The sequence below is a fragment of the Solea solea genome, chromosome 18 (genome assembly GCF_958295425.1).
Source record: "Solea solea chromosome 18, fSolSol10.1, whole genome shotgun sequence".
NCBI lineage: Eukaryota > Metazoa > Chordata > Actinopteri > Pleuronectiformes > Soleidae > Solea > Solea solea.
Genome location: NC_081151.1, coordinates 19,660,766 through 19,688,203, shown reverse-complemented (window position 1 = coordinate 19,688,203; position 27,438 = coordinate 19,660,766). Strand labels below are relative to the sequence as shown.

Below are 27,438 nucleotides of genomic sequence, written 5' to 3'. Positions count from 1 at the left end.
ATCACTTAGTTATCCTCCCAGCTATTGATCCAGCCACTGCTTCAGAGAGTGTTTGCGTGTGTGCGTGTGTGCGTGCGTGTGTGCGTGCCAGACTCAGACACAAATTCACAGGTACACATCGATATACAAGGTGTTTCTTTTCCTGTTTTTTTCGTTTGTCCTGTGAGAGTATAGTGGCAGCCATCTGCTTCTCATTATTCTTCGGGAGGACTGTTGACTAATTCACAGCCTCGTGCAGCCTGTTGCCTTTGGCGCCAGCAGAAAAACATCCATCCTCATGTGAAAGACCCTGTTGTTGTTGCTGCTGTCGCTGCTGCCAGTCACTGCTACAATGGCTGTTGCTGCTGCAGCATGAAATGCATTTAGTTAAAAATAATAATAGATGTCATCATGATCTTTTTCCACGCACAATTGATGTATAATTTAGCTCAATATTTGCAATTGTTTGTTTTTGTCTAACAAGCATATTTCTACCACGGAGTATTAGGGCCGAACGACAAAGAAAAAATAAGTCGTAATATTAAGAGAATAAAGTTGTAATATCAGAGACTTCGTATCTTTATTTAATATAATGTAATATTACGACTTTATTCTCGTAATATTACGACTTTATTCTCGTATTATTATGACTTTATTCTCATAATATTACGACTTTATGTTCATAATATAAGAATAAAGTCGCAATGTTACGAGAATAAAGTCGTAATGTTATGAGAATAAAGTCGTTAAAATTTTATGACTTTATTTTCATTATATTATGACTTTATTCTTGTAATATTACGACTTCATTCTTGGAAGGTATTTTTTTCTTTTCAGTTGGGCCCTATTACTCATATATTTCTTTATCACAAAACTTTCTGATATAAATTTAATTTCCGGGTATTATTTATTGATGTAGGATGTTTGTATGAGAAAACGGACTTAAAATAAACTCCAAAAATATTCCTCATCATAAACAAATGCATCAGCCACTGCACATGTGCGGCTTATCAATGTGTTTAAAACTGTTTTTGGTCAACAACTTAACAGCTTGAATAGATTTTTCAAACTCTGGCAGCCCAGACGACACTTGTTTGACACATCAATTCAAATTTGGCTCCTCCGACGGAATCAAATCTCATGTTACCAAACCATGTTGCAGCATCCTGCAAACTTATTGACCTCTCTTTTCAAACAAATAACTTGGTGTTTCATTGTGTGTTCATTTGTGCATACATGATTCTTCTCCACCCCCAGCGATGGAGAGTCATGGCGAGTGTGAGATCAAGGTGCAGCTGAACTGCAGCCACTGTCAGACGCAGAGCTGCAAACGCGACGAGGACACTCACCTCATCCTCTGTCTCTGCGACGAAGACGAAGATCTGGCCACGTGCGTCGATGCCGTCGGTGCGTTTATCAACTCAAATCAAATAGTCTCTTGAACCTCAAAGCAGCAAAATGCCACAGATAAATAAAGCACCTCCTCATCTCCTGTCTCTCTCTCTCTCCCTCCAAGCAGCTCCTCAAGGCCCGGCACCACAGGGCCAGATGTCCACACTGCTCATCATGGCGGTCGTCGTCTCCACCGTCGCGAGCGGCGTCGCGCTGGTCTGTGCCAGCGTCATCCTCAGTAAGAGACTCCTCCAAATCTGTGTGCAGTCTGTGCCTTCCACGTTCCACCGGCTGTGAGCTCAGCCGGACATTTAGACGCCGCACCTTTTATTTGATGAAGCGTTAGTTCGAGTGTCCTCTGGCTCGGTCTCGTACGATTGAAAAAGCTTTGGAGAGAAAAGTAAGATTGTAGGGTGCCGAGTCGATTATGAAACGAGCACATCTTCACTCTGTGTGTGTGTACGTGTAGTGAGAAATGAGCCCCAAGTTGTGTGAATGAAAAGTAAGTGGTGGTTTGCAGGAAAATAACAAATGATTTAGTCCCTGAAGTAGACGTAGGATAATTGCTCTTGTGGAAGCGTGAAATTATAGAGATGTACTGTAAGCACATCTATGTTGGGAAGAGGGAATTGACTTTCTACAATAATGAGTCTTGTGTGAAATAGAAAGAAGAAGAAGAACGCTAAACACAAAGCACTGAGCAGAGGACCAATGTGCCAATGTGTTTTTTTGATCTGAGACAAAACAGGACAGTCGGACATGACGGAAAAATGCTTTGCTGATTATTCTTGCACAAGTAAACCGCTCAGAATGGGAATGGTTAGGGAATTATGCCATTTTTATTTGATTGTTTAACTTTAATATGAACTCTAGCATTCATTTTGCATAATAGCTAATGTCGCATTATTAGTATTTAACGTAGTCTGAGAAGCTGCTCTGCAATGTATACTGTTACATGTTGACAAATGATCCTAAGCCTTGTTTTGTAAACCAGACATTCAGCTTTAACCAGTATAACAATAACACGCAGTCATCACGCATTGCTATAGGACAGTGAGGGATTATTAAAATGATTATACTCTTTCTTTTTTTTCTTTTTGGCACCTTTGTCACATTTTCATATCTGCTGCAGATAAGAGGGAAGGGAATCTTTATATGTCAGTTGACACATACCGTATACTGTATATCAGGTTCTTTCACCGGTTGTTTTTCCAAAAACTTACTAAACATGGTGAATATTAATCTAAGTACAACTGTAATGGTGGTTTTCCACTACATGGCCCCAGCGCAACTCGCCTCGGCACGGCACGGTTATTTTACTTTTCCATTAGTGCCGATACTATGCCTGACGTCAACAGACTGCCGGCCACTAATTGGTCAGAGTGTCGTCACAGGAACAAACGTCCGACACAAGAATCAAACCAAACAATGCCGAACTGTAGATCAATTAAAGAGACATAAAACACACACAAGTCAGGGAGGGCAAGAGAGAGAACAAAGAGAGAAAGAGCGTTTGCACACACACACACACACACACACACACACACACTCACACACTCTTTAGTTTTGTCCAATAAGCCGTCAACTAACTTGTTAAAATGAAACTTTCCACTTAAAAGTCCGTCTTTATCCATCGTTGCACCGTAGACTGCCAGGATTGTTCGGTTTGCCTGCACACGTCGCCACTGGAAGTAAACAAACAGCAATTTTTTTGTTAATTAACACGACAGCACTCATGTAAACACATAATGTATCAGTCAACATGGGTCAAAGGTCACAAATGCTTTAACTTTCTCACTCACTCAGGACCTTAATTAACGCCAATTCACCTGTCGTCATCGTTCACCTGTCCTCGTCGTTCACCTGTCCTCATCGTACCTGCCCTCATCGTACCTGCCCTCATCGTTCACTTGTCCTCATCATTCACTTGTCCTCATCGTTCACCTGTCCTCATCGTTCACTTGTCCTCGTCGTTCACCTGTCCTCATCATTCACTTGTCCTCATCATTCACCTGTCCTCATCGTTCACTTGTCCTCATCATTCACTTGTCCTCATCGTTCACCTATCCTCATCGTTCACTTGTCCTCGTCGTTCACCTGTCCTCATCATTCACTTGTCCTCATCATTCACCTGTCCTCATCGTTCACTTGTCCTCATCATTCACTTGTCCTCGTTGTTCACCTGTGCCTGTTGTTCACCTGTCCTCGTCGTTCACCTGTGCCTGTTGTTCACCTGTCCTCATCATTCACCTGTCCTCGTCGTTCACCTGTCCTCGTCGTTCACCTGTCCTCGTCGTTCACCTGTCCTCATCATTCACCTGTCCTTGTCGTTCACCTGTCCTCATCATTCACTTGTCCTCATTGTTCACCTGTCCTCGTCGTTCACCTGTCCTCGTCATTCACCTGTCCTCATTGTTCACCTGTCCTCATCATTCACCTGTCACCCTGCCAAAGTTTCTGGTGCGTGAATTTATTTTTTTTTTAAATTCAGGCCAACATTTTTTACTCGGTAACGGATGTGATTTCATACGTAGCAAAGTACAGTACTTCCAAAAAGACATACTTAAGTTAAAAAGTACAAGTACACAAAAAACCTACTCAATTACAGTAACGCGAGTTAATGTAATTCATTACTTTCCACCTCTGGATATTGTAATGGAAAACCAACCAAACCGTGTAGAGTCGAGCCAAGGCGAGGCAAGACGGCACTATGTAGTGGGAAAGCGCCATAAAACTTCTCCCCTTTCCTTATTTCTCCTGTGAAATGTGTCGGCCCTCTTGTCTCAAACATCGAGCAACAAGAAAACCAGGCATGACGAAAGCAGTTACATAAGTAATACTCCGAGGAACGTCTTACGAAGTAAAGCGGACAAATCTGGAGTTGTTTTTCTTGTTGGCAGTGAGACCCGACCAGCTGATCTCTGCTGTCTTAGGGGGGAAAGAGTGTTAATAAAAAAATTATCAGCGAGACATACTTTTATTTCACTTGATAATCAGTCCCAGAGGCAGATCATTATATGACAGGGTATTACTTTGGATATTGTGGCTAATGCATGTTTGGAATGAACACTTGGATGACAACACAGAGTTGTTTTTCTACAGAAGAGGCAGCAGAATATGTGGATAAAATGATTTCAGGAGATGAGAGATGTGGGAAATGGGCAACACTTGGTCATGTTTTTGTGGAAAAGGACAGGTGAGCCAAGGTTGCATCTGCCAGATTGACGAATATTAGTCATCAGGTCAACACTCTTCTCTGAATCCAAACAAAAAATAAACTTTCTAAGGGTTTTATAAGGTTAGAGAAACATAAACATATTTTATTCACTCAGATATTACTTTAACGGCAGATTAGATGGTCGTTAAATAGCAGTGGAGTGTAACTGCATGGCATCATACTCCTGTAATTAGCAGACAATGCACAAACTGGGCAGAACAAACAGGTTCTTGTTTTATTTAGTGTGAAATCTTAACTGTATTGTATGTATTTTTTTTTTTCTAAATGTCCAGTTGAATAAATCAAGTACTAAACCAGCTGGTGACATGTGCAGTACCTTAACTTTGCTTTGCTTTCAAAAGAGATGGCAAACGCACACATACACGCTTTTCCAGGTTAACGGTGTCTCTTCACCATAGCTCTCCCCCATGCAGGGAGGTAGTCTGTTTCCTGGGCGCCCCCATCTCCTCCTCCTCAGTCCTTCATCTCAACCTTCCCCCCTCCCCCTCCCCTAATCCCAACCCCCCCGAGTCCCTAGCATCTGCACCGGGCGATGGCTCGACGGCACCTCTTACCTGCACGCAACACCCCCTCCCTGGCAGACTACCAACCTGCATCGGGGACATGGGCTGCCTCCATGGGCGGGTGAGTCCACTGGCACTGACAGTCAAGGAGCAGTAAAGGAGGAGTGGATATCCCCTCAAAAAACATCTTATTAAAAGGGAACTCCACTGATTTTGCACACCAGACTCTGTGCACAGGTCTTGGGGGAGCTTGACAAGGACCTTTGCAAAAAGTGATGTCACTTGAGAAAGTTTTTATTAAATTTCATGTGTGCAGTCGCTTATCTGAGTTTGAGATCAGCAGCTCAAGATTATATTGTTCACTACCAGCATAGTACTCCATACTGATGGATGCATGGAATAAAATGTTGGTTCCATTAGGAGTCTGGCAACGTCAGGAGTGTAATGTGCGACGGAGTATTGGGGCCAAACTGAAAAGAAAAAAATATTAAAAAGTCGTAATATTCTGAGAATAAAGTCGTAACGTTGCGAGAATAAAGTCGTAATATTCTGAGAAAAAGTTGTAACATTGCGAGAATCAAGTCGTAATATTGCGAGGCTTAAGTCGTAATATTATGAGAATAAAGTCGTAAAATTATGAGAATAAAGTCGTAACGTTGCGAGAATAAAGTCGGAATATTGTGAGACCTAAGTCGTAATATTATGAGAATAAAGTCGTAAAATTATGAGAATAAAGTCGTAACATTGCGAGAATAAAGTTGTGATATTACAAGAATAAAGTCGGAACCTTCCGAGAAAAAAGTCGTAATATTACAAGAATAAAGTCGTAACATTATGAGAATAAAGTCGTAACATTGCGAGAATAAAGTGGGAACCTTACGAGAATAAAGTCGTTATTAATCAAGCATAGACATTCAGCTGCGACAAGATGAGAAACACCGAGCAAAGGTAAATTTAATAATGATACAAAATCTCGTAATATTCCGACTTTACTCTCACAATATTACGACTTTATTCTCACAATATTACGACTTTATTCTTGAAAGATTTTTTTTTTTTTTGCTGTTTGGCCCGAATACTCGTCATAGTAATGGCAAATTAGTGGAGTTCTTTTTTTTTTAAGACTTGACATCAGTGATCCACTTTCCCCCCCCAAAAAAACTCTCCAAAAGTCATTGAATCAGTAGCAACTGGACGTGTTAGCGCCACCTCTGGTGGTGAAACACGGGGAACGTAATCTTCTGTGAAGTGTGATCAATGCTCACTGTCATTTGGCCGCTCCAAGGTGTGCAAGTCCAGCAGCTACTCGTTCATTTAGTACGTTTCCATGCACAGACGAGTCGAGCGACAGTTGTCGCTGAACTACAACAGTTCAGATATTTGGCTGTTTTTGAGTCATTTTGAGTCAATCTACCATCCATGAACGTCTATATATATATATATATATATATATACATACATACATACATACATACATACATACATATATATATATATAAATATCTCCTTATCAATCCAGAACAATTGTACACACGCTCAGAGCCTTATCTGGGTATGTTAGTCCAACTTTTGGTCGGATTTCAGTCAAACGATCATGTGTTTACATGTTGTTTATGTGGATTCACGTGTCATGTAAACATACTGAGTGACTTTTGGAGAACGAGAATCTACACGGGCATTTTCCACAAACAAAATGTCAGGACGTTTCTTCTACACCTTACATGCCACAGTGGGGTTTGTGACGTATTTCTTGAAAGGATTCTGTGAACTAACCTTGTTGTGCGCCTCTCTTTGCGCCCGTGTGTCTCCAGTGTGGTACCGCAAAAAGAACGACCTGCACGCGGTGAGGGGCCGTCTGCAGAGTCCCGAGTACAAGTTGAGCAAGATCCGCTCGTCCACCATCATGACAGACTACAACCCCAACTACTGCTTTGCGGGGAAGGCTGCCTCGCTCAGCGAGCTCAAGGAAGTGCCGCGCAAGAACATCACACTTTTCAGGTCGGTTTGATGAAGTTCCTCGCCTTGTGTCAGTGCCCACAGGCACAAAGATTTTTTCAATCTTTGTCATTTTTTTGTCGTTTCCAGAGCTCTCGGCCACGGTGCGTTTGGCGAAGTGTATGAAGGACAAGTTCTGGGGATGAGTGGTGATAACAGTCCCATGCAGGTGGCCATAAAGGTAATCTATGAGGCACATCAATGCCAGCCGATGGCAGTTTACCAGGTGTTTTCGTTCATTACATCCCACAGCAGGGATCCTCCTGCCTCTCTTATCTAAAGGTCACATTTGAATAGGATTTGAAAATGACTGTTTATGGGGGGGTTTTGTGTAAGTATATGAAAGCTTTATTACTTCTCTGTGTTGGTTGGACAGAAAAACAAATAGGTGATGAATCGTCGTTGTGTAAATTGCAATCACACCCTCGTAGATCATAGGATAAGATTAAGATAAGAGGTCGTTTTATAAATAAAAACAATTGGATAATAATGAAAAACCAAGAATAAATATGAACCTCCTTCCAGAACAGGGGCATTGAAGCTCATTTCAGGCCCAGGAAGCTCATTTCAGGCCCAGTTATTTATTTATTTATTTATTAATGACCTCTGACCTTGGCTTTGTGCCTCCTAAAGCCAAGCGATGACCTTAGTCATAGAGCTTTGAGCCACTGGGTCCGTCTCAAATGCACAAAACAACCATTGAATGTACACTGAGATCACACAAAGACGAGATCTTCACATGGATTTTTTGCCTTGAATTCAGATAAATGTCCTCCTCTCTTTTCTCTCCACACAACACTCAAAAAGCATCTCATACTTTTTTTTTTCTTTTGCTGCACAGACACTTCCAGAAATCTGCTCTGAACAGGATGAGATGGATTTCCTGATGGAGGCACTGATCATGAGGTACACTTCACTGCAGCAATTGCCGTCACACGATTCAGTTCACACGATGACTCAGAGCCCACTCCGAACTATAAAGAAGCGGCACGTATCGATCCCTCCAAAGACTTGCGGGTTTATTTCAGCAATGTGTATAAAGTCAAAGCCTGACCAGGATGGATGGATCCGGGTCACCTGACATGGGACAATAGTGTCTGTAGTGACTAAATGGAGTGAAAGGCCGTCATACCTGTCGCTCATTAAGTTTCTTACCTGTGGTTCAGACGTGATGTAAGTCAGTGCTCTTGTTCTAGCTGTGCTTTGATAAGAGATCAGGCAGGAGGAGGTGGGGTGCACAGTATTATTTGCATTGATTTCAGTGCGTTGATTTAGACCTACAGATCACCAGCTTTAAGGTGGTAGGAGATTATTTTCTTCTTCAAACCTTTATGCTATTTAATTGCAACATTGCATACTGAGAAGATTATTGGTGCAGCTCACATGTGACTTTAAGTACAATTGGGTCAAAAGTCAGTTGAAGTTCTCCGATAAGGTTGAACGTATTAAAGGATGCGTAAATGTGTTAGATCCTAATCTCGTTGTTTGTCCACGCAGCAAGTTCAGCCACGACAACATTGTGCGCTGCATCGGCGTCAGTCTGAACATCTTACCGCGCTTCATCCTGCTGGAGCTGATGACCGGAGGAGACATGAAGAGCTTCCTGAGGCAAAACCGGCCGCGAGCTGTAAGTCTGGACTACACCTTTGTTTGTTTGTTGTGTGTGTGTGTGTGTGTGTGTGTGTGTGTGTGTGTGTGTGTGTGTGTGTGTGTGTGTGTGTGTGTGTGTGTGTGTGTGTGTGTGTGTGTGTGTGTGTGTGTGTGGAACGTTACGTAACGGAGATGTTTACCGTGTCCAGGGACAGACTTCCTCCCTCACCATGCGGGAGCTGCTGCAAATGGCTCGAGACATCGCCTGCGGCTGCCGCTACCTGGAGGAGAACCACTTCATTCACAGGTTCATATCCACACACCCCAATATTACTGTTGTGAGCTCAAACTAAATAGAAGACAATGCATTGTTCTAAGAAGTATACCAAATCTGTGTGTGTGTGAAAGACAGTGAGAGCTGAAGAAGATGTTTTGGGGTCAGTGAATGCCTTTGACTGAGGCAAAACACCTCACTGAGTATAAAAACATGGCCGGCGGTTACTCAAATGAGATGCACGTGTAGCTCGGAACTCAAAAATATCCCCTCGGTTCAAAAACAAATCTAATTGTAGTTGCACTTAACATGTTTGGGGACCAAGATCCTGCAGCTGAGAAGACACACATGGACGAGCAAACGTCCATCTTGGATCATTGGCTGTTCGTCTGGTCCCTATTTCATTGAAAATATTAGTGATGCATCAATATTTCACTGCATGTGCACATTTACTTTTTGAGTTTAGTGCCATCACAAACCTCCGTGTTTTTCAGAGACATCGCTGCCAGAAATTGCCTGCTCACCTGCCCAGGACCAGACAGAGTGGCTAAAATTGGGGATTTTGGCATGGCACGAGACATTTACAGGTGTGTAATGGACTTAAGGCACAGTTTTCAAACCTTTTGTGGTGTTTGCCTTTTCTTGTTAATCTGCTCACACTCTCCATGCTCCTCCTTTTCCCAGAGCCAGTTACTACAGGAAAGGCGGCCGCGCCATGCTGCCGGTGAAATGGATGCCACCAGAGGCGTTTATGGAGGGAATCTTCACGTGCAAGACTGACACGTGGTATAAACACACACACGCACAACAACAAAGGTTTCAAAAAGAATTCAGAAAAGAAGAAGAGATGTTTCATTTTTCTTCTACCTCTGTCTTGTCGGTGAAGGTTCTCAGTCATCCAGGTCATAATCTCCTTCAGTAGTCAGTCGTCCCAGTTTCAGGTTGCTGGTTTAACCTGATCAGTGTCAGTATTCAAGTCATGGAGCCGGGCTAGACAGCGCTCCAAAACCACACGACAAAACAAGTGGGATGTTTAGCAAATAGCACAATTTTTACTTTTGAAGACCAGAAGAAAGACTTGTTTACAGATCAAGTCAAAGTCTGAAGCACTTTGATGTGGACAGGATGGGCACGAAAGTCAAACACGGTGGTGGGAACATGCAGATCAGCTGCGCATTTACCCATAAAAAGAAGCATGGTCGAAATCTTACGGAGGGACAGTCTCGCTTCAAGCTGTTTGGACGAGGAGTCGTTTTCCATTAAGGGACAAATGAAAAAACAACAACTTTTCATCCACTTACCAGAAGTGAACCCCAGGGAGAAACCTAATACATCACATCGCACTGCGCCATATGTGAGGTTCAAGCAAAGTGCCACTCTCTTTGTTCTTTGAATGTAATTTATGCGGGAATATATGCATAATTAAGGAAACGGCACAGGTTTTTTACATTTAGATTCAGTTAATAGATCAATTCATCCAATTTGACTTAAAGGACAATGAAAGCTATTTCTGTTTTTAGCCTGTCATAAATGTCTGGCTGTACATGATTAAAAAAGAAATACCAGTGTGTAATTGCTGATCAGAAATAGGCTGTTATGCTCCAGGCAACCTACAATTGAATGTATCTGGAGGAAGACCACACCAAAGTCGAACTTTGTAGTTTGAAAAAGACCCAAAATTCACTACATATGCATCTAACTGTGTGTGTGGTGTACTAGTTCTGATGAGAGCAGGAGATGCCTCCCCTCCTCTCCATCAGTTGTTGACCTGTGTCTCCCCCTGCAGGTCATTTGGAGTGCTGCTGTGGGAAATCCTCTCTCTGGGCTACATGCCATATCCCTGCAAAACCAACCAGGAGGTGCTGGAGTTTGTCACCAGCGGTGGCAGAATGGATCCTCCCAAGGGCTGCCCAGGCCCCGTGTGAGTCCCGACAGGAAATCCATCAAACTCTAATGCACTGAAAACGGGAGTAGCACTTGACAATAAGGCAGTTTTTACTCCACGAGCCTGGATGTAAATCTAAGCAGAGAGGTGAAATGGTTTTTAGCTTGATTGGGTTTTCCTGCGTGAAGTTCTCTCATAAGGTTTTGGATCAGGAACCAAAACGATCAACATTTTGATTGTTGAATATCATCAACATCATGAATAATACTCCATCCACTCTGCCTGTAGATGTGTAGAGCAGTTATTTATGGTAGTTATGATGTAATGTATTTTAATGTTCATCACCATAAAACCTTGAGTTTAATAGTATCACATTCACAATATAATCTGTAACACGCGGCGTAACGGTGTGTTTGTGTTTTACCGTGTAGCTATCGGATCATGACCCAGTGTTGGCAGCACTGTCCCGAGCATCGGCCCAACTTCTCAACCATCCTGGAGCGAATTAACTACTGCACTCAGGTGTTCTGCGCTTCAAGAAAATTATATTTAATTGCACACATTTTATTTTTATTTTTCCCCTTTTCTTCCTACCATGTATTTACACAAACCTATGTTTTTTAATCAGGACCCTGATGTCATCAACACACCACTACCAGTGGAATATAGTCCCAACACAGAGGATGACGGTGGCACAGTCATCCGTCCCTCTGATCACACCTCCACCAGCCTCACTCCACTCCTGGTGTCCCACCCAGTTTCTCAGGATTCCTCCTCCCAGCTCGGACTTCCCTCTCTGGACCTACGACCTGCGCCCCTGCCCCCACAGCCCACCAAACCTCGTCTACTCCTCCAGAGAATCCCGCCTGTCCACCACAAAGTGACGTCCTGCCGTGAGGCGCTGCAGCCATCCTGGGCGGAGCCTGTTCCGGTCCCTGGTTTGACAGGAGCAGGGAGTCACTGGCTCTACCCGGAGCCTCCACACCACAGACCCTGCTCAAGAAACAGCTCCTCCACGGGGAGCCAGAGGCTGAAGAACAAGACTAAGAATCTGTGGAACCCCACGTATGGCTCCTGGGTCTTGGAAAACCTCAGAGGGAAGAAAACACTGGCTCACACTCAGTCCATGCCACTCTCAAGCTCCGACTCCTCCACCACCACCAACACACCCTGCCACATAACCTTAGATAGCAATGAGGCTGGGTGCAACAGTACCAGCAGCACCCACCTCAGCCCTTCCAGCCTCTGCACTACCTCGACTCAATCCCATTCCTTCCAGCCTCAAGCTGCACAGAGTGCGTCCACACATAAGACCCCAGCCGGTGGGACCACAAAGGCTGGCATGGACCTGGCAAAGCTTCAGAGTTTCCCCTGTGGCAACGTCAACTACGCCTATGATGAGCAAAGCTACGAGGCAGAGAGCCTGCCCCTGGTTATGTCCAGAGCCTCTGAAGCCGCCACGAACACCGCCTCGGCCCCGAGCGTCTCCTCAGGGCCTGGCCTGGGATTAGCAACAGGCCTCCAAACCCCGTTATCTTGTATGCCAAAACTGCTGCTGAAGCGCCACGCCAGCTACGGACACGAAGATGTAAAGAGACACGCCAAAGCTGAGAAACCCACGCGTGACAGAGACTCCGGCTTTTCTCTTTCCGAAGACCTCAGCGTTACCCCAATCTAAGAAAGCGGCTCACTGCAACAGGGATTTTAGGTTCATTAAACCGAAATGTCCTCACAAAACTAATATTCGAGCTCTGTATTTCGAGAACAAAAAGCATGACCCACAAGGGCTCCGACCCAGTCTCAGAGACATCACGTGATATTATTAGAGCTCCCGGAATGCTGGAAAACACACTTATTAACTTGACACGCACATAAACACCCTCTGCACTGTGACACACGGAGCCAGTGCTTGACTATTTCCCCTTGGCTTCTGATACACCGGTAGCTAAACACTGAAGCTGAAACACTGGAAAACACAGCCCTGCACTTCCTCAATGGCCACGCTGTTGGTGCAGGCGACCATACGTAACTGCTTTTAGTTTGACTCTGTTTCTTTTGTTGTGTTCTTGCAGCGTCGATAGTCGTGTATTATGCATTATTGTAAATCATTGTTTGGAATTTGTTGTGTTGAGTGTACAGAAACAAAACAAAAATAACCACTCACTAGAAGAGAATCTCCAAGAATGTGATTTAATAGAAACCTTTATGACAGCAGAGAAAAGTCAGAAAAATTACTTTTGTAGGAAATAATGAAACCTTCTTTTGATTGTGGAAATATAGTACGAGGATTTTTAGGCATACATCAGGAGCTTGTAGAGCTAGTTATGCAATACTGGTTTGCTTTCAACCCAAATAATGTGAAAACACATCCTCCCAAACTACTGCAATAACATGTTTCCTGAGAATACTGTGCCTCATCTTTTTGGATTTCTACTGAAGACGAGGTTGATTAACGGACGTAAATAGACGCCTTTATCGCTCCTCTTCGGTCCATTGGCTTCTGGTTGAACATGTTGAAGTGGTAAGCTACAAAACAATATTCTGATGTCTGTGTCCGTTGTTTATTCAGTTTTGATGCGTCGCATTCCTGAGAAGTCGGGGAAAAAAAACCCTCTCGCGTCTGTACTGTGACTACGAAAGCTACAGCTAGCGGTCACTTTGATTAGCATAAGAAAAGACGAGACATAAATGGAACCAGTAGCAAAATATGTACCAGCACCTTTTAAAGGCACATTAATTCATGAATTGAAACGTTATTCTGTCCTTTTGTTCGACAAAAACTAAAACTTGGGGGGTTAACAAGGTGTGTACCGTGTTTTTAGTTGTTGTGCTAAGCTACATGGAATGCTAGCTGTGCTAGCCATATAGTGTGTGTACAGACAGGGTGGTGGTATATCATTCTTTTCATTTAACTCCATAAGAATGAAAGCAATTATATTGTTTAACAATTTTTTTAGGCGTTGAGTATTTTTTGACTCTTGTCTCCCTTGTTGTGGTTTAAAATCTCTGTGTGGATGATGTGTTTGAATATTTGTAAGAGAAAAAAAAGAAGGAAAAAAGTCGAGTTTCCCCCCAAACTACATACATTTAATTTGACTTAATTTGCATGTTTTAGATTATTTTCGTCTCCCATGTAACAATATTTACTTGGACTGAATGGGGTTTCATTAATTTACAAAAATAGACTTTGACAATGACCGTGCAAGCTGTGAAATTATTGCTATCGCTATTTTTATACTCGCCTGTGACAATGGACTAACCTATTTGTAGCCGTCTTGTCATTCATTTGACTTTTTTTATTGTTTGTGATGAATGTGTACTTGTAGTTGATCACTGCCATTCGATGCACTACACCGCATATATGCTGATGTAGTTGTTTACTCAGCGAGAGGATGTGAGCTTTGAAATAGCAAACGTGCCGATGCTATGTTAATGAAAGATTCGGTTGTTTATGTTTAAGTATTTATACGTTCAGGTTATTCTTATTTAATCACTTAAATCGTTGTACTCCACAAACATGTTGATAGTTTATTTTTTAAAATGTTAAATGAACATTGCCATATAGTGTATATATATATAATGGTTCAGTTAGCTCGCTGTATGTTGTTTTTTTTTATTCTCAGGCTTGCTGATGTGTTTCATAGTTGCTCAACAGTCCACTTGGACGTCTTTACTAAAAGCATAGTTCAATTTGTGAGAGATTTGTGCCACTTACAAGTATTGATTTCTGCGTAGTTTCTTTTATAGAGGGAAAAAAAACCCTTTTCTTGCTTACAGTGGTCGTTTTTTTAAGGCCTTGTGTGTTTTTATTTTGCAGTCAAAGTTCAAAGTTTTATTTTCCTGTATTCCTTAAGTTGCCGTGGGTGTTCCGCCTCCACCGACAGTGTAAGACATTCTATGCAATATACAGTCTCTCACACTTTATTCTAACCTACCTGTGCCCCAAATAAATCAGTATATCTTCATCTCATCGGTGTAAGTTTTATCCGTTACACACAGGAAAGGCAGAGGTTCAGTAAGAGACCCTAATATAGTGTTTTACTGTTGAACATTTGTAAAAAGAAATACTTGTATTGTCCCCCTTTTTAATTCCACGTACATCTTCATTAATCTCATTAGTACACCACGTCTCTCATTATATTACATTATGAGAATATTTACAAAGCTCCAGTGTGTAACATGTAGGGGAAAGGATTTCAATTTGGCAACGATTTAAGATAAAATAATTAAACTTAATTCTTTAAAGTGTAAAACCACCTGATTGTATGCATTGATGTCTTTTTTTTTTTTTTGCATTATCCCAAAAAGAAAACCTCTCCAAGCGCACTCGAGGCATGAGCTGAATCATGAATCATCCCGCTAATCAGACGTTTGAGATTTGATGCGAAGTGAAGACATTTTACACACTGAATAAAAACCAATGATAGAAATATAAATGTGACGGTTGAACAAAGCGAACGTGATCGTAAAGTCCGCGAGAGTTTCCGACTGAGAAACATCACACCTGATGTTACACTGACGGTACCAAGTCAGACGAGTGAGTTTGTGACTCTTCTTCCCTCTTTCACAATAAAACCCCATCCCTTAAATGGACATGCACAAAGGCCACGCTTTCACTTCTGTTCATTTTTTAGGAAGAGGGAGTTAGTGTCAGTTAATCTGCTCAAACTGGTGAAATGTTATCTGCTCCTCTTAAAACCCAATGTTCAGCGTGAAATGGTAAAAGCCAGAGCTCCTTGCATGCATTTATAAGTCAAAGGTCACTGGCCAGCTGCATTTATAGTCTGACTATTTTCTTTGGTATCCAAGCAACAGGTTTGTTCACCGGTTGCGTTGTCGCTTACGGACTCCAGTGTATGCATGAGGTTTTCCAGTCCCCACAGGTAACCGTCCTCCCTGTTGCCTTCCTGCCAGGGAATGTCGTGGTTCAACACCTGGCCCTCCGGTAAAGCGGTGGTTTTCCCAAAGTCAATAATCCAGACCTGTGCGCTACCTGTGTGATCGTGGATGAAGAGGAGCGAGCTGCCAATCACCTATAAATAATGAGGAAGATTCTGCATTAGGATGTGCATTTCTATTATGTTAGACGGAGAACGACAAAAGTAAATCTCAACCACGCACCAAGATCCCGTCGAGCTAATGCAGCGTTTCTTGTCTTCACACCAAACATATGAGTTAAAACTTTAGAGGGAGTGAGAGGGTGGAGGACTGCTGCTAAGCTAGCTCTGTTTATGTGCAAATATGTCGTTAAACTACCACCAAAATGGTGAAAATATCACTTCTCTACATGTTATCGGAGCTTTTACGTTAATGTTCTGTACAAACACTCTGGATTCTGGTCCCTACTCGAGCAGGTAGGCCAGATTAGTGTGTGATGGCGGAAGTAGCCACGCCCCCCCCCCTGCCGTCAGTCTCGGATTAAAAACCGCATTTTCAAACGCTACAAATATGTAAAAGATTATAGCTCGCTGTGGGTATCATCATTTTTATAAAAATTACAAATAAACTGACAAAAATCATTGATGAATGGTTGAAATCTACGGCTAAAAGTAAAGTTTATTTGGTCTTTGTTCAGTCAAACCCCAACCGGATAAACACATTCAAAGCATCAATTTATCACTCTGCTAATCCTAAATAAAGTATTTTGGCGGTATTTTAAAGGCTTTGTTAGATTAGACAGATCGTGGCAGGAAATGGGGGACGGCAAACGGAAAGAAGGTGGCTGGATTATGTTTCGTTCACGTCAGTGTGCCAACAAATTGATTGCAAATCTGTTGTTTTCAAGCCATTTTTGACCCTAGGTTGCATGTTTTGGGTTCGTTTGGCACTTCCTGTGTGAGTGTGGTGTGGGCGTGTCTGTCAGTCTCTCAGGTGGATGTCAGCAACCAGGTGTCACACTGTGAGTGGCTCATTTAAAGGAGATTGGCTCACCATGAGTGGACTACAAACACCTGCACTCTGGGCTTCCTCCTCCTCCTTTCTTTGGAAAGAGGAGGTGGAAGATACACACACACACACACGCTACTTCTAGTTTACACCACAATTGAATGAATTGAATAAAATACCATCTGTGTGTTTTTTAGCTTGATCTCCTTGTACAGCCCTGAAGTTTTACACTGCCTATTTTGTTTTTGCTTTCATTTACTCTTCATCTTCCGATGACTCATCACCTCGTGTCGCTTGAAGAACTCGGAGGTCTTCAGCGCCTGTTGGATCTCCGACAGTCTGCTCAGGTAAGTCTTCTGCGTTTCAAGAAAGAAAAACAACAGTTAAGGATGTAGATACAACATTAGCCTGGGTGTAGACACAAGGTTCTGTATATGTGGGAAATGCCACCACCGCGGAGAACTCAAACAGCATTACGCCCCCGAGTGTTTGCTTTGTGCTGTGTGGATGGAATTACCCCGGCTTACTGTTGCAGTTCAAACAGAGCGACTGTTTTCATTTATCATTAGACGAGCCGTGACCTTTAATAAATGCAAGTGCCATATGTAAAGAAATATTTAAATATGTCCAAACAATGAAAACAAATGTGACGGCTCAGTCAACAGGCGTGTTTGTAGTTGGTGTGGTCACTCGGGTCAACGCCTGAGGCGAGATCGCCGTAAGCGGCGTATTAGTGTATCCGAATACTACGCATCACATGTACTGTACACAGTGTGCCACGTACTATGATGCTGACGTTCTCTCCGACAAAGTCCTGGAACACGTGGACGACGTCCTGCTTCGATCTCGTTTTCTTGAAGTCCGTTCGACACGTGCCGTCCCATTTCTACAGAGGGATGAAGACATGAATACACGAAGATACGTCATGTTCTACACAACACATCTGTGGTTATTAAATTCTTGCTAATCCTCCTGCTCATGAACCCGCCTTCCCTGGTGTCCCACTATTATGGAATACTAACAGTACACACCTTTGTCCCCTCTATCCTGAAGCCCAGGGTGTTGGAGGAGCTCATGGTCTCCCTCCACTGCATGTAGCGAGGCTTGGTGACGCCGCGTTGGGAATGCTCCTGGGGAGTCGGCCCTTCGTGATCCACCTCCACCATTTTGTTGTACAGATCCTCCCTCGGCTTGGGCCGCTCTCGCGCTCGAACAAGCTCCTCCTCCAGGTACGTCCTGAAACAACAGGAAAAACAGGAAATATATATATATATTTAGCAAGGTTAAATTATATATATATATATATATATATATATTTAGCAAGGTTAAATTATATATATATATATATATATATATATATATATATAGCAGTGAATGAATGATGAGGACAGAGGACGGGTGAATGATGAGGACAGGTGAACGATGAAGACAGGTGAATGAATGATGAGGATGAGTGAATGAATGATGATGAGGACAGAGGACAGGTGAATGATGATGAGGACAGGTGAATGAATGATGAGGACAGGTGAGTGATGAGGACAGTTGAATGAATGATGAAGACAGATGAATGATGAGGACAGGTGAATGAATGATGAGGACGGGTGAATGAATGATGATGAGGACAGAGGACAGGTGAATGATGAGGACAGGTGAATAAATGATGACAGGTGAATGATGAGGACAGGTGAATGAATGATGAGGACAGGTGAACGATGAGGACAGGTGAATGAATGATGAGGACAGGTGAACGATCAAGACAGGTGAGTGATGAGGACAGGTGAATGAATAATAAGGACAGGTGAACGATGAGGACAGGTGAATGAATGATGAGGACAGGTGACTGAATAATAAGGACAGGTGAACGATGAGGACAGGTGAATGAATGATGAGGACAGGTGAATTGGCTATAATTAAGGTGAGTGAGTGAAGTTAAAGCATTTGTGACCTTTGACCCATGTTTACATATTTTGTGAACATGCACAAGTGAAGAGCAGAAAAGCACAAAAACACACATTAGTGAGCTGCACAGCTGCTGTATCGGTGTATAAGTCGCTGTATTCAAACTGGACAATTCTGTGCAAACAGATGTGTATTTCAGTTTCAGTTTGTGAGTTCCACTTCCTCCGTGCTGAACAGGGAAGCTGAGAGGAGACTCCACTGTTGCAGGCTTCAACTGTGTGAAAGTGACAAAGTGTCTTTGTGCAAGTTAGCGGTTTTGCAGCTTTGCGGTTGAGTGTTTTTGACAAAGGGGAGTCTCCAGGGACACCCTGAGCAAGCGAGCGTGTGTGTGTGTGTGTGTGTGTGTGTGCAGCCTCGGTAAACATACTCAAACAGATGCTAATTAGACAATAAAATAACTTGCGTTATTATACGTTTAATGCATGTGTCCTGTGAACGTGCATGTCGGAATTAGATTTCACAGCAGGGTGCGCATGCACTGCACACTTTCATGTGTGCATTTATGTGTATACATGTGTATTTGTAAGTGTGTGTGTTTGTGAGGCTGCCTGTCTGTCTGCTGTGGCAGGAAGCCAAGCATAGAGCGTGCAGTTGAAACAGGTGTTCCCTTGTAGAGCAGGCAGCAACATACTGTCACCCAGTCTGCACTAATATGATTTATCAGTTTGAACAGAAGGTTTTAAACATAAAAACTTATAAGATATATAAAAAAAACTCCCTTACCTCACTCCCATCTTACAGTCCATGACGTTGGGTGAGTCAAAGTTAGCCAGCAGGTCGGTCATGTGGAGGAAGCACTCGCCGTCTTTTTCCACGACGCCATGGTAACCGGGAACAAACGGGAGCAGCGCGTCATTCCTCAGCTTCTCGAAGCACTGCACTTCGTTTTCGGAGAACTTCTTCAGAATGGTGCCCTCGTCTGCCGCTTTGAAGTTACCTGAGATCAGACGAGAGATGATCAATATTCAGGACTTACGTGAGCTCTGGATTTGACTTTAGTCCTGATTTATATACTGTACTAGAGGACATGTGGGAGGAAAGAAACAAAACAAGGATCCTCGGTGAAGGATCCTCAGTGAACGGCTCATACCTTTATGCCCGGCGAGCTGAACCCAGTTCACCTTCCTCCTCGGAGTCGCGCTGAACGGCCAGTGAACAATTGTCTTTAACTTCCACCAAGGCTTGCTCTGCAGATGACACGCAAGAAAACTAGGTGAGCACAACGGATGACCTTGGTCATTCACCACAATGTTTGAGGACAAATGTGATCTACCCCCAAGTAAGTCTGATGCCAGCGTTTTTGGGTTTTTCCACCGCGTGTGGCCTCCAATCTGGGTCAGTTAAATGCCATTTCTGTGGAAACTCATATCTGCGCGCTACATCTCTGTTCAGACTCTCGAGCTTTGTGTAATAAACTCTCAAAAACCTACTTTTTTATCATCAGGGGCATGAATTTACTCTGAGTTTCACGACGTCTACTTGTCCTTGTTTGTCATATGCTTTATTATTTATTGTTTCATATATGTCAATTATTATTCCTTGACAGTAAAATGTCATTTTTCTTTTAATGATTGGCTTTTTCGGTCTTGCTTTGACCTTTAAGCCCTTTAACACCAAGCCTATTGGACATATTTCACCAGTTTCTAAAAGCTAAGAACTTGCAACATGTGGTTATTACAGTAATTTCACTGACGCCGATGCAGGAAGCTGGCGAATCAGCGCCTTTGTCCCCAACGGAGCGAAGAGAGGCAAATTTTATCCAAAAATGTCCTTTCAAGTGATAAAAATCACTGCTGCAGTACATAGTTTTCAGTTTGTTGGCCTGTTTTGGCACATACACAGACAAATAATAAATGTTTTCTATTGGAAAATGTGTTTTATACTGTTCAAATTTCAAAATGAAAATGCAAAATCTGTTTTTCATGTACAACTACAGTGTTTTTATTGAAATAAAAACTGTAAAATCTAACTCGACTTGACCGTAATTTGTCATTTTGTTCTGGTAAAATGCATTTTGCATATGGGTGTTTAAGGGTTAATACCAACACAGTAACAGCTTGCCAATTTCACAGTGATACATTCGTGCTTCACATGTTGAAGACTGTTTTTATTGTGTCCAAGAACAGCGACTAAATCTCAATACACACTTTAACGCTGCTATTTTTATATTCCAGTAATATTCCAAGATTACTGGAAGAAAAATCCCTTAAAATGCCCTTAAACCTGCCCTTTGGCCTTTTGAGAGGTCATTATATTCCGTGAGTTCTGACTGAAACAGGAAATGAAACGGGGACTTCTTGTGTCAGTGAAGCGCCCCCGCTTGCGCTGAAGTGTCTCAGATAATAAATTCACACAAATAGCAGAACTGTGCAGCGGTCGTCCGAGGCCTCTCTTACTGTATATGTCCAGTCATATATGCTTTTTGCAGCTAATGTTTACTGATGATATCAAACATGTGCTTTATGGCTACAGGTGTGGTGTTGTCGCTTAATGCAGCCCAGTCATGTGGTGATTTACAATCATTTGAATCTGTATAAATCATGTTATATACACATACAGTACATGAAGGGGGAAGATATACTGTCTCCTCCAGAGAGAAGGAATGGAAACGGTTTCCTCTATTATGTAAACACAGGGACACGGAACAATATTTATCCTCAAAACAAAGTCTGACACAGAAAATGTATGTTATTGAAACTCCGTGCGCCTCGATCAGTTTGCACTGATAACACTCGGAATAATAGTGGCACCGCGTGAAATAGCGAGGTTTCATACAATACTCTTATCTCGTCTCATAAGCTGCGTTCAAATCACTGCTGAACAATTTTACTGTTTTTATTTTGGGAGTGTGAAAGTGTCTTGGGAGTATTGAATGTGTAGTATCTAGCTAACTAGCTATCTAGCTTACTAGCTAGCTAGCGATTATTTTTATAGCTAGCTAGATAGCTATTGTTGTTGTTTTTTTTAGATGAAGCAACACTGAACAACGCTGGACAACAAGTACATGTTGTACTTAAAAAATAAAAGTACTCATTTAGTGGTGAAATAGCTTGTGGGACTGGCAGTGTGTAATTACGTGTGTGACATGTTTACATGAAGCTTCTGCGTAAACAGACTTCTGTGGAGGGAACAACCGGTTTCCACAAACTCACAAAATACAGTTTTGTTCACTGCCACAAAATAATAATGACGCTAATTAGTCACTATTGGTCTTCTTGGTGTGTGTTATTGTATCTGTGGCTTTGAGAGGACAAAAAAACATCTTCAAGGGGCTTTTTCAGGGTTAAAACCTGTTTTCAGGGTTCAAATTTGGTTTAAGTTAAGGGTTATTGTTAGGCATCTAGTTAAGTTAGGGTAATAAACTAGAGAACACATTATGTCTGTTTGTGTGTACTGTACATGTCTTAAATAGGCTGTGTGGACCAAGTGTGTTATCAAGTATATGCCTACGAAGAATCTAAATTTAGTAAAGTAAATTTCTCGGAGTGGTTTTGTTGACCGATCATTATTCATGCTGACCTTTCATGTGACGTTATGAAGTGATGAAGGTAAACAGAAAGATTATCAGATTAATTTCAATCTGGCCTCTTTGCTGTCCTGTATATTTACCACATCCACATGCATTTAAAGCTTAAGTCCGTAAGTCTTATTAAGCCTAGGCTTCAGAAACACGTTTTTATTTTCCCCTCCCTTTAAATCCTGTTCACATCCTGGTAGCTACCAATGAATAAAGGGATAAAAGAGAAAAATGTGTGTGTTTGCTGGTGTTCACCTGTCCAACAGTTTATTACAATAATGTTAGGTGTTTTTTTACAGGTGATTGACACATGATGAAGTCGGTATTATGGCTGAACGATTTTGAATAAATATCTTATTGCGATTATTTTGACTGAACACACATTTTCATTGAAGAACATATTTCAAATGATTACGGTGAGATATTTGTGCAGATCTGTGAGAAATAAATATGTTTTGTTAGTTGAATGAATGATGACAGGTAAATGATGAGGACAGGTAAATGATGAGGACAGGTGAATGATGAGGACAGGTAAACCATGAGGACAGATGAACGATGAACACAGGTGAAAGATGAGGACAGGTGAACCATGAGGACAGGTGAATGATGAGGACAGGTGAACCATGAGCACAGGTGAATGATGAGGACAGATGAATGATGAGCACAGGTGAATGATGAGGACAGGTGAACGATGAGGACAGGTGAAAGATGAGCAAAGGTGAATGAATGAGGACAGGTGAACGATGAAGACAGGTGAAAGATGAGTGCAGGTGAATGATGAGGACAGGTGAATGATAGGACAGGTGAACCATGAGGACAGGTGAAAGATGAGGAGAGGTGAATAATGAGGACAGGTGAATGATGAGGAAGACAAGTGAACGATGAAGACAGGTGAATGAATGATGAGGACAGGTGAAAGATGAGCACATGTGAATGATGAAGACAGGTGAACTGGCGTTAATTAATTAATTAATTAAGTGAGTGAGAAAGTGAAAGCATTTGTGCCCTTGACCCATTTTGACTGACACATTATGTGTTTACATATTTTATTTTGACTGCACTTTAATTTGTAAAGCTTTGCCTTTAATTAAAAACAATTCATGTGAGATGTGTGTCCCCCTGTCCACTTTGCACGACACAAGAAAGAACCCCAATCTTGTTAAAAAAGTAACTAAGTAACTTTTACAGTACATTTTTTACTTTTTTACTTTAACTAACATTTTTAGACAATTTTTAAACTTATTTTTTTTTAGCAAAATAGTAGTACTTTTACTTGAGTAGAATATTTCAGTACTCTTTCCAACTCTGATAATTGTCCAAAATCCACAATAATGATTGTCCCTTTAATCTTGAGAGAAAGTGCCTCGAATTAAGGCCTTTTTCGGACGACCACATGGACGTCCTCTTGAATTAGAGAGGACAGCCGTGACTGTGAATTTTGAATAAGGGATGATTCAGAAACAAATTACGTAACCAAGCTCTAAGTGTGAACCAGCAAAGGCACTAAAAACATACTGACGCACGAGTGCTTCACACTTAAAAAACTCAAAAAAGCCGAGGCTGAAATGGGCAAAGTGACCACGGAAAAAAACAAATATACGATGGTGTGGGTGTGGATGTGTGGGTGTGTGTGTGGGCTGCGTGAAAAGGCCCTGTTTTCAGAGGTGACACAAACAACATTTTTTCCCCCGCGATGAGCTTCAAGGCCCAACGGAGCGTTTAAAAGAGCTAATATTTAGGAAAAGCTTTCATCGTGTTATGTTCAATACACACAATCTCTCTTCCATACACACACAAAGGCTAAACATGCAATGTGTACTCAGTCTATTTCAAAGACGGTGACAGCTACAGACCAAGTATGGCGAGGTACTGTACACACACAGACATACACAGACACACCATTGAATGTCCAACACGATGACAGTTTAGACAAAAAGCAGATTATGCTGTGGACGAGAGGGCTGAAACTATGAGGTGACTCACTCTGATCACAGCTTAACTTCCCCACAACTCACGTGGAGTGACGGCTCACACACACACACACACACACACACACACACACACAGTGTTCTCTTCAAATCTGAGTCAGAGTTGAATTTTTTCACGGCGATATTAAGAATTCCCACCTCCGCATGCATTTAAGTACATGTTCGGTAACACGAGGAATGGTACGGGCTGGAACCTCGGCGTCCTTGAACAAAAGGCCAATCCTTCAACACCAGTGGTGTGTGCTGAAGGAGGGAGGCGCCGTGTTAAAGGTTAGGACTCAGCCAAGCAAAACATAACATTTAAGGACGTGTCGATCTGTTTTAACATGGGTTGCGAGGGAAAGAAAACAACGACAGGATGCCGCGGTGTGTGCTTAAAATATTACATCACGACATGTCTTATCTTCAGTGTGCACAATGTGACCTCAAGGATATCACAGCCAATTGAAACAGAAGCACGGCACTCCGACTCTCACCACACAACAAAGGTTATCTGGCCTTTGAGCAGCTCCTTCATGTCGGTTTCACTCTGCAATCGTTACGGCGACGACAACACATTAAACACGAGGTGACATCATTTGATTCCAGGGAGGAAAATGACATTTCCTGTGCGCTCTCTTTCCCTGTACATTCTAGTTGTCAAAACAGCAACTAAAATGTCCCACATCTGGAAAATAACACACACGGGGCACAGAGAACACAGAAACATCTCCTCACATATAGCGGTGACTAATTTCCCACGGCAAAACATCCTCGACACAGAAGTTAATCTGACGACAAAGGCTGGAAAACCACTAAAAAAAACACAGACGAATGTAAAATACTGTTATTATTCCCTTCTTCTCTCTTTTGCAAATGAAAAGCAAATACAAGAATACAACACAAGGGGAGAACTAAACTAATAACTTTGATGATAGCCACATCAAACATAGATTAAAAACATTCCAAAACAGATTATATCTGCTTCTACAATCCCAGTAAAAAGCTGTAAAAGCTCGAGTGTCTGTGTTTTTGTGCCATGAATGCATCACATGGACAGATCGGCTCTGCTGTCAGGCAGTTTACAGAGGGAGCGACAAAATATGCAACAACTTAAACACAAAGTTCAACTCATGAACTCATCCTTTTGTTGCACAGTTAAAGGGATTCGAACAAGACGTCATTGTAACCTCGTAATTTCATTTACTTCTGAATAATTTCACGTGTATGTATACGTAAAATGTAACACTGTGAGTTGCAGTCTTGTATAATGTACCTACAAGGTGATACTAGAGTAAAAGTACAAGTATCTTGCCAGAAAATTACTTTGGTAGAAGTCACTTTTTATAATATTACTTAAGTAAAATTCTTCAAGTATATGACATTTACTGTAATTAAGTATCAAAAATCATTATCTGATATAAAATGATTTTAGAAGTAAAAGTAACAAAAAAAAGGGAGGTAGTATTGCGCCATGGTGGCTCTGGGGTAGGGCGAGTTGTTGATCAACTGGAAGGTTGTGGGTTCAATTCCTGGCTCTGCTAGTGACAAAGATAGTTGGGGTGAAAGTAAACGTTGCAAGAAATATAAATAAAGTAAAGTACAGAAGTATTTGTACTTTGTTACATACTTCCAGTTGAGTCGTGTTGTTCACTCACCTCTCCAGTGTCCACCAGATGCTCCAGAGTGACGATGCCTTTGCTTTTGCTCTCGTTGTCGCTCAGTAAATCATCCTCGGACTCCACGACAGAGGAGCCCGTGGACGAGATGGACGAGTTGGACAGTTTTCGCCTCAGCGTGCCGTCCACCGCATCGTCCCAGTCCTCCTGCTGCATCTCCCGGGAGCAGCCGCCTCCCTCGGGGGTGATGGTAACCTGCGGTACCGGCAGGCGCGCGTCCATCACAGTCGGCTCCCCGGTTGCGGACGAAGGGGAGACTTGAGCGGCTTTTTGAAGGAGCTCATCGCAGATCTGCGAAGACTTCGCGACTGTCCTCCGCTCCGAGCGGAGCCCCTCGTTTACTCCAGTCCCAGGGAGCCCGGAGTCCTTGGACGTCTTTCTCCTGTACTCTTTAGGCATTGGAGACCCAGAACCCGCCGTGAGTGCGCACAGAGCGGAGCGCAGATCTCTGTGCACTTCAGTCCTTAAATCTGGTCATTTCACTTATACACAGTTCACAAAATTCGCAGGCACTTTATGAGACTTTATGAGACACGAAATTTGCGCCACTTCCTCGACGTGGTCCTCGTCTTCGCACTCACACACTCTGTCAGCTCTGTGTGTGTGTGTGTGTGTGTGAGGTGAGGGGAACCCCTCTCTCTCTCTCTCTCTCTCTCTCTCTCTCTCTCTCTTGGTGGCGTGGCTTCGCGCAGCTTCACGCGCACGCGCGAGCTATGGCGCGCATACAACTGTACAAGGTTTATTATCTTCCGCATTATGTCGCTTTACTTCCTGACTGAAAACAACAACAACAGGACGGTTAGGCTGTTGTCCTCATACTAACTTTACAACGAGTTTAATCAACACGCGCGCACACACACACACACACACACACACACATGATGTTGTCAAACAAGGTTTGATCTGCGGAAATTAAAAAACACCGTTTGGTTTTTCAAAATAAAACGTGTGTTTATTGTGTAGTGCATTTTGTGTCATTCGTTTACTTGTACAGTCAAAAAAAGAAGTATACATACAAGAGTTAAACACGTATTTAATTATTACACAACCTTTAGAGAACGTTCTCAAAAACCTGATGGAATTAAAAGTTTTATTTTCAATGAACCAAAATATATACAAAAGCCTACACGAAATAAAAAATATAATCAAGACAAAATAGATTGCACACTTTAAATGAAAATAGAATAAAACCAAATGTAAATAAAATGAATATATAAATAAATAAACATAGACAGAAACATAGACATTTATATTTTACATGAGTTTCAATTGTTTTACAATTTAGGGACAAGGTGTATGAACTATGTTTTTTCTCTATATTCTCCAGTGAGACTACAACCACAAAGGCATTTCTTATTGAAGTGGACATTAGTGCAGTGGGGCTGTCGTGACAGCTGGACTTAAGGTAAATAACATCATTGCAACATACAAGAGTCAACATTATCCGCTGTAATATACTTGTAAGATACTGGAGCATCTTTTGATACCAGTGATGAAATGTACACGTTCATGCATCATTTAAAGGCAATTTAAGCAAAATAATACATTTTGGACATAAAGTTGACAAAATTCTA

The 27,438-nt window shown here is 42.2% G+C and overlaps 2 protein-coding genes across 2 annotated transcripts in view; one reads left to right on the top strand and one right to left on the bottom strand.

Annotated features, from left to right (window-relative positions):
• Positions 1-14,157, top strand: part of ltk (leukocyte receptor tyrosine kinase) — a 49,988-nt gene extending 35,831 nt beyond the window's left edge. The window contains exons 18-29 of the mRNA XM_058614913.1: positions 1,237-1,386; positions 1,499-1,609; positions 6,924-7,110; positions 7,198-7,288; positions 7,949-8,013; positions 8,605-8,734; positions 8,907-9,004; positions 9,466-9,558; positions 9,656-9,757; positions 10,758-10,892; positions 11,288-11,378; positions 11,485-14,157. Of these exons, the coding sequence (XP_058470896.1) occupies positions 1,237-1,386; positions 1,499-1,609; positions 6,924-7,110; positions 7,198-7,288; positions 7,949-8,013; positions 8,605-8,734; positions 8,907-9,004; positions 9,466-9,558; positions 9,656-9,757; positions 10,758-10,892; positions 11,288-11,378; positions 11,485-12,534 (2,303 nt within the window). The 3' untranslated portion in view covers positions 12,535-14,157. The remainder of the gene's footprint in view (positions 1-1,236; positions 1,387-1,498; positions 1,610-6,923; positions 7,111-7,197; positions 7,289-7,948; positions 8,014-8,604; positions 8,735-8,906; positions 9,005-9,465; positions 9,559-9,655; positions 9,758-10,757; positions 10,893-11,287; positions 11,379-11,484) is intronic.
• Positions 13,033-26,511, bottom strand: itpka (inositol-trisphosphate 3-kinase A). Its single transcript, XM_058614915.1, has 7 exons — positions 25,844-26,511; positions 19,792-19,888; positions 19,425-19,638; positions 17,774-17,978; positions 17,527-17,628; positions 17,027-17,098; positions 13,033-15,889 (listed from the first exon to the last, which is right to left on the bottom strand). The coding sequence occupies exons 1-7, from the start codon at positions 26,261-26,263 to the stop codon at positions 15,617-15,619; spliced, it is 1,383 nt and encodes a 460-aa protein (XP_058470898.1). The 5' UTR covers positions 26,264-26,511; the 3' UTR covers positions 13,033-15,616.
• Positions 26,512-27,438: the final 927 nt, after the last annotated feature.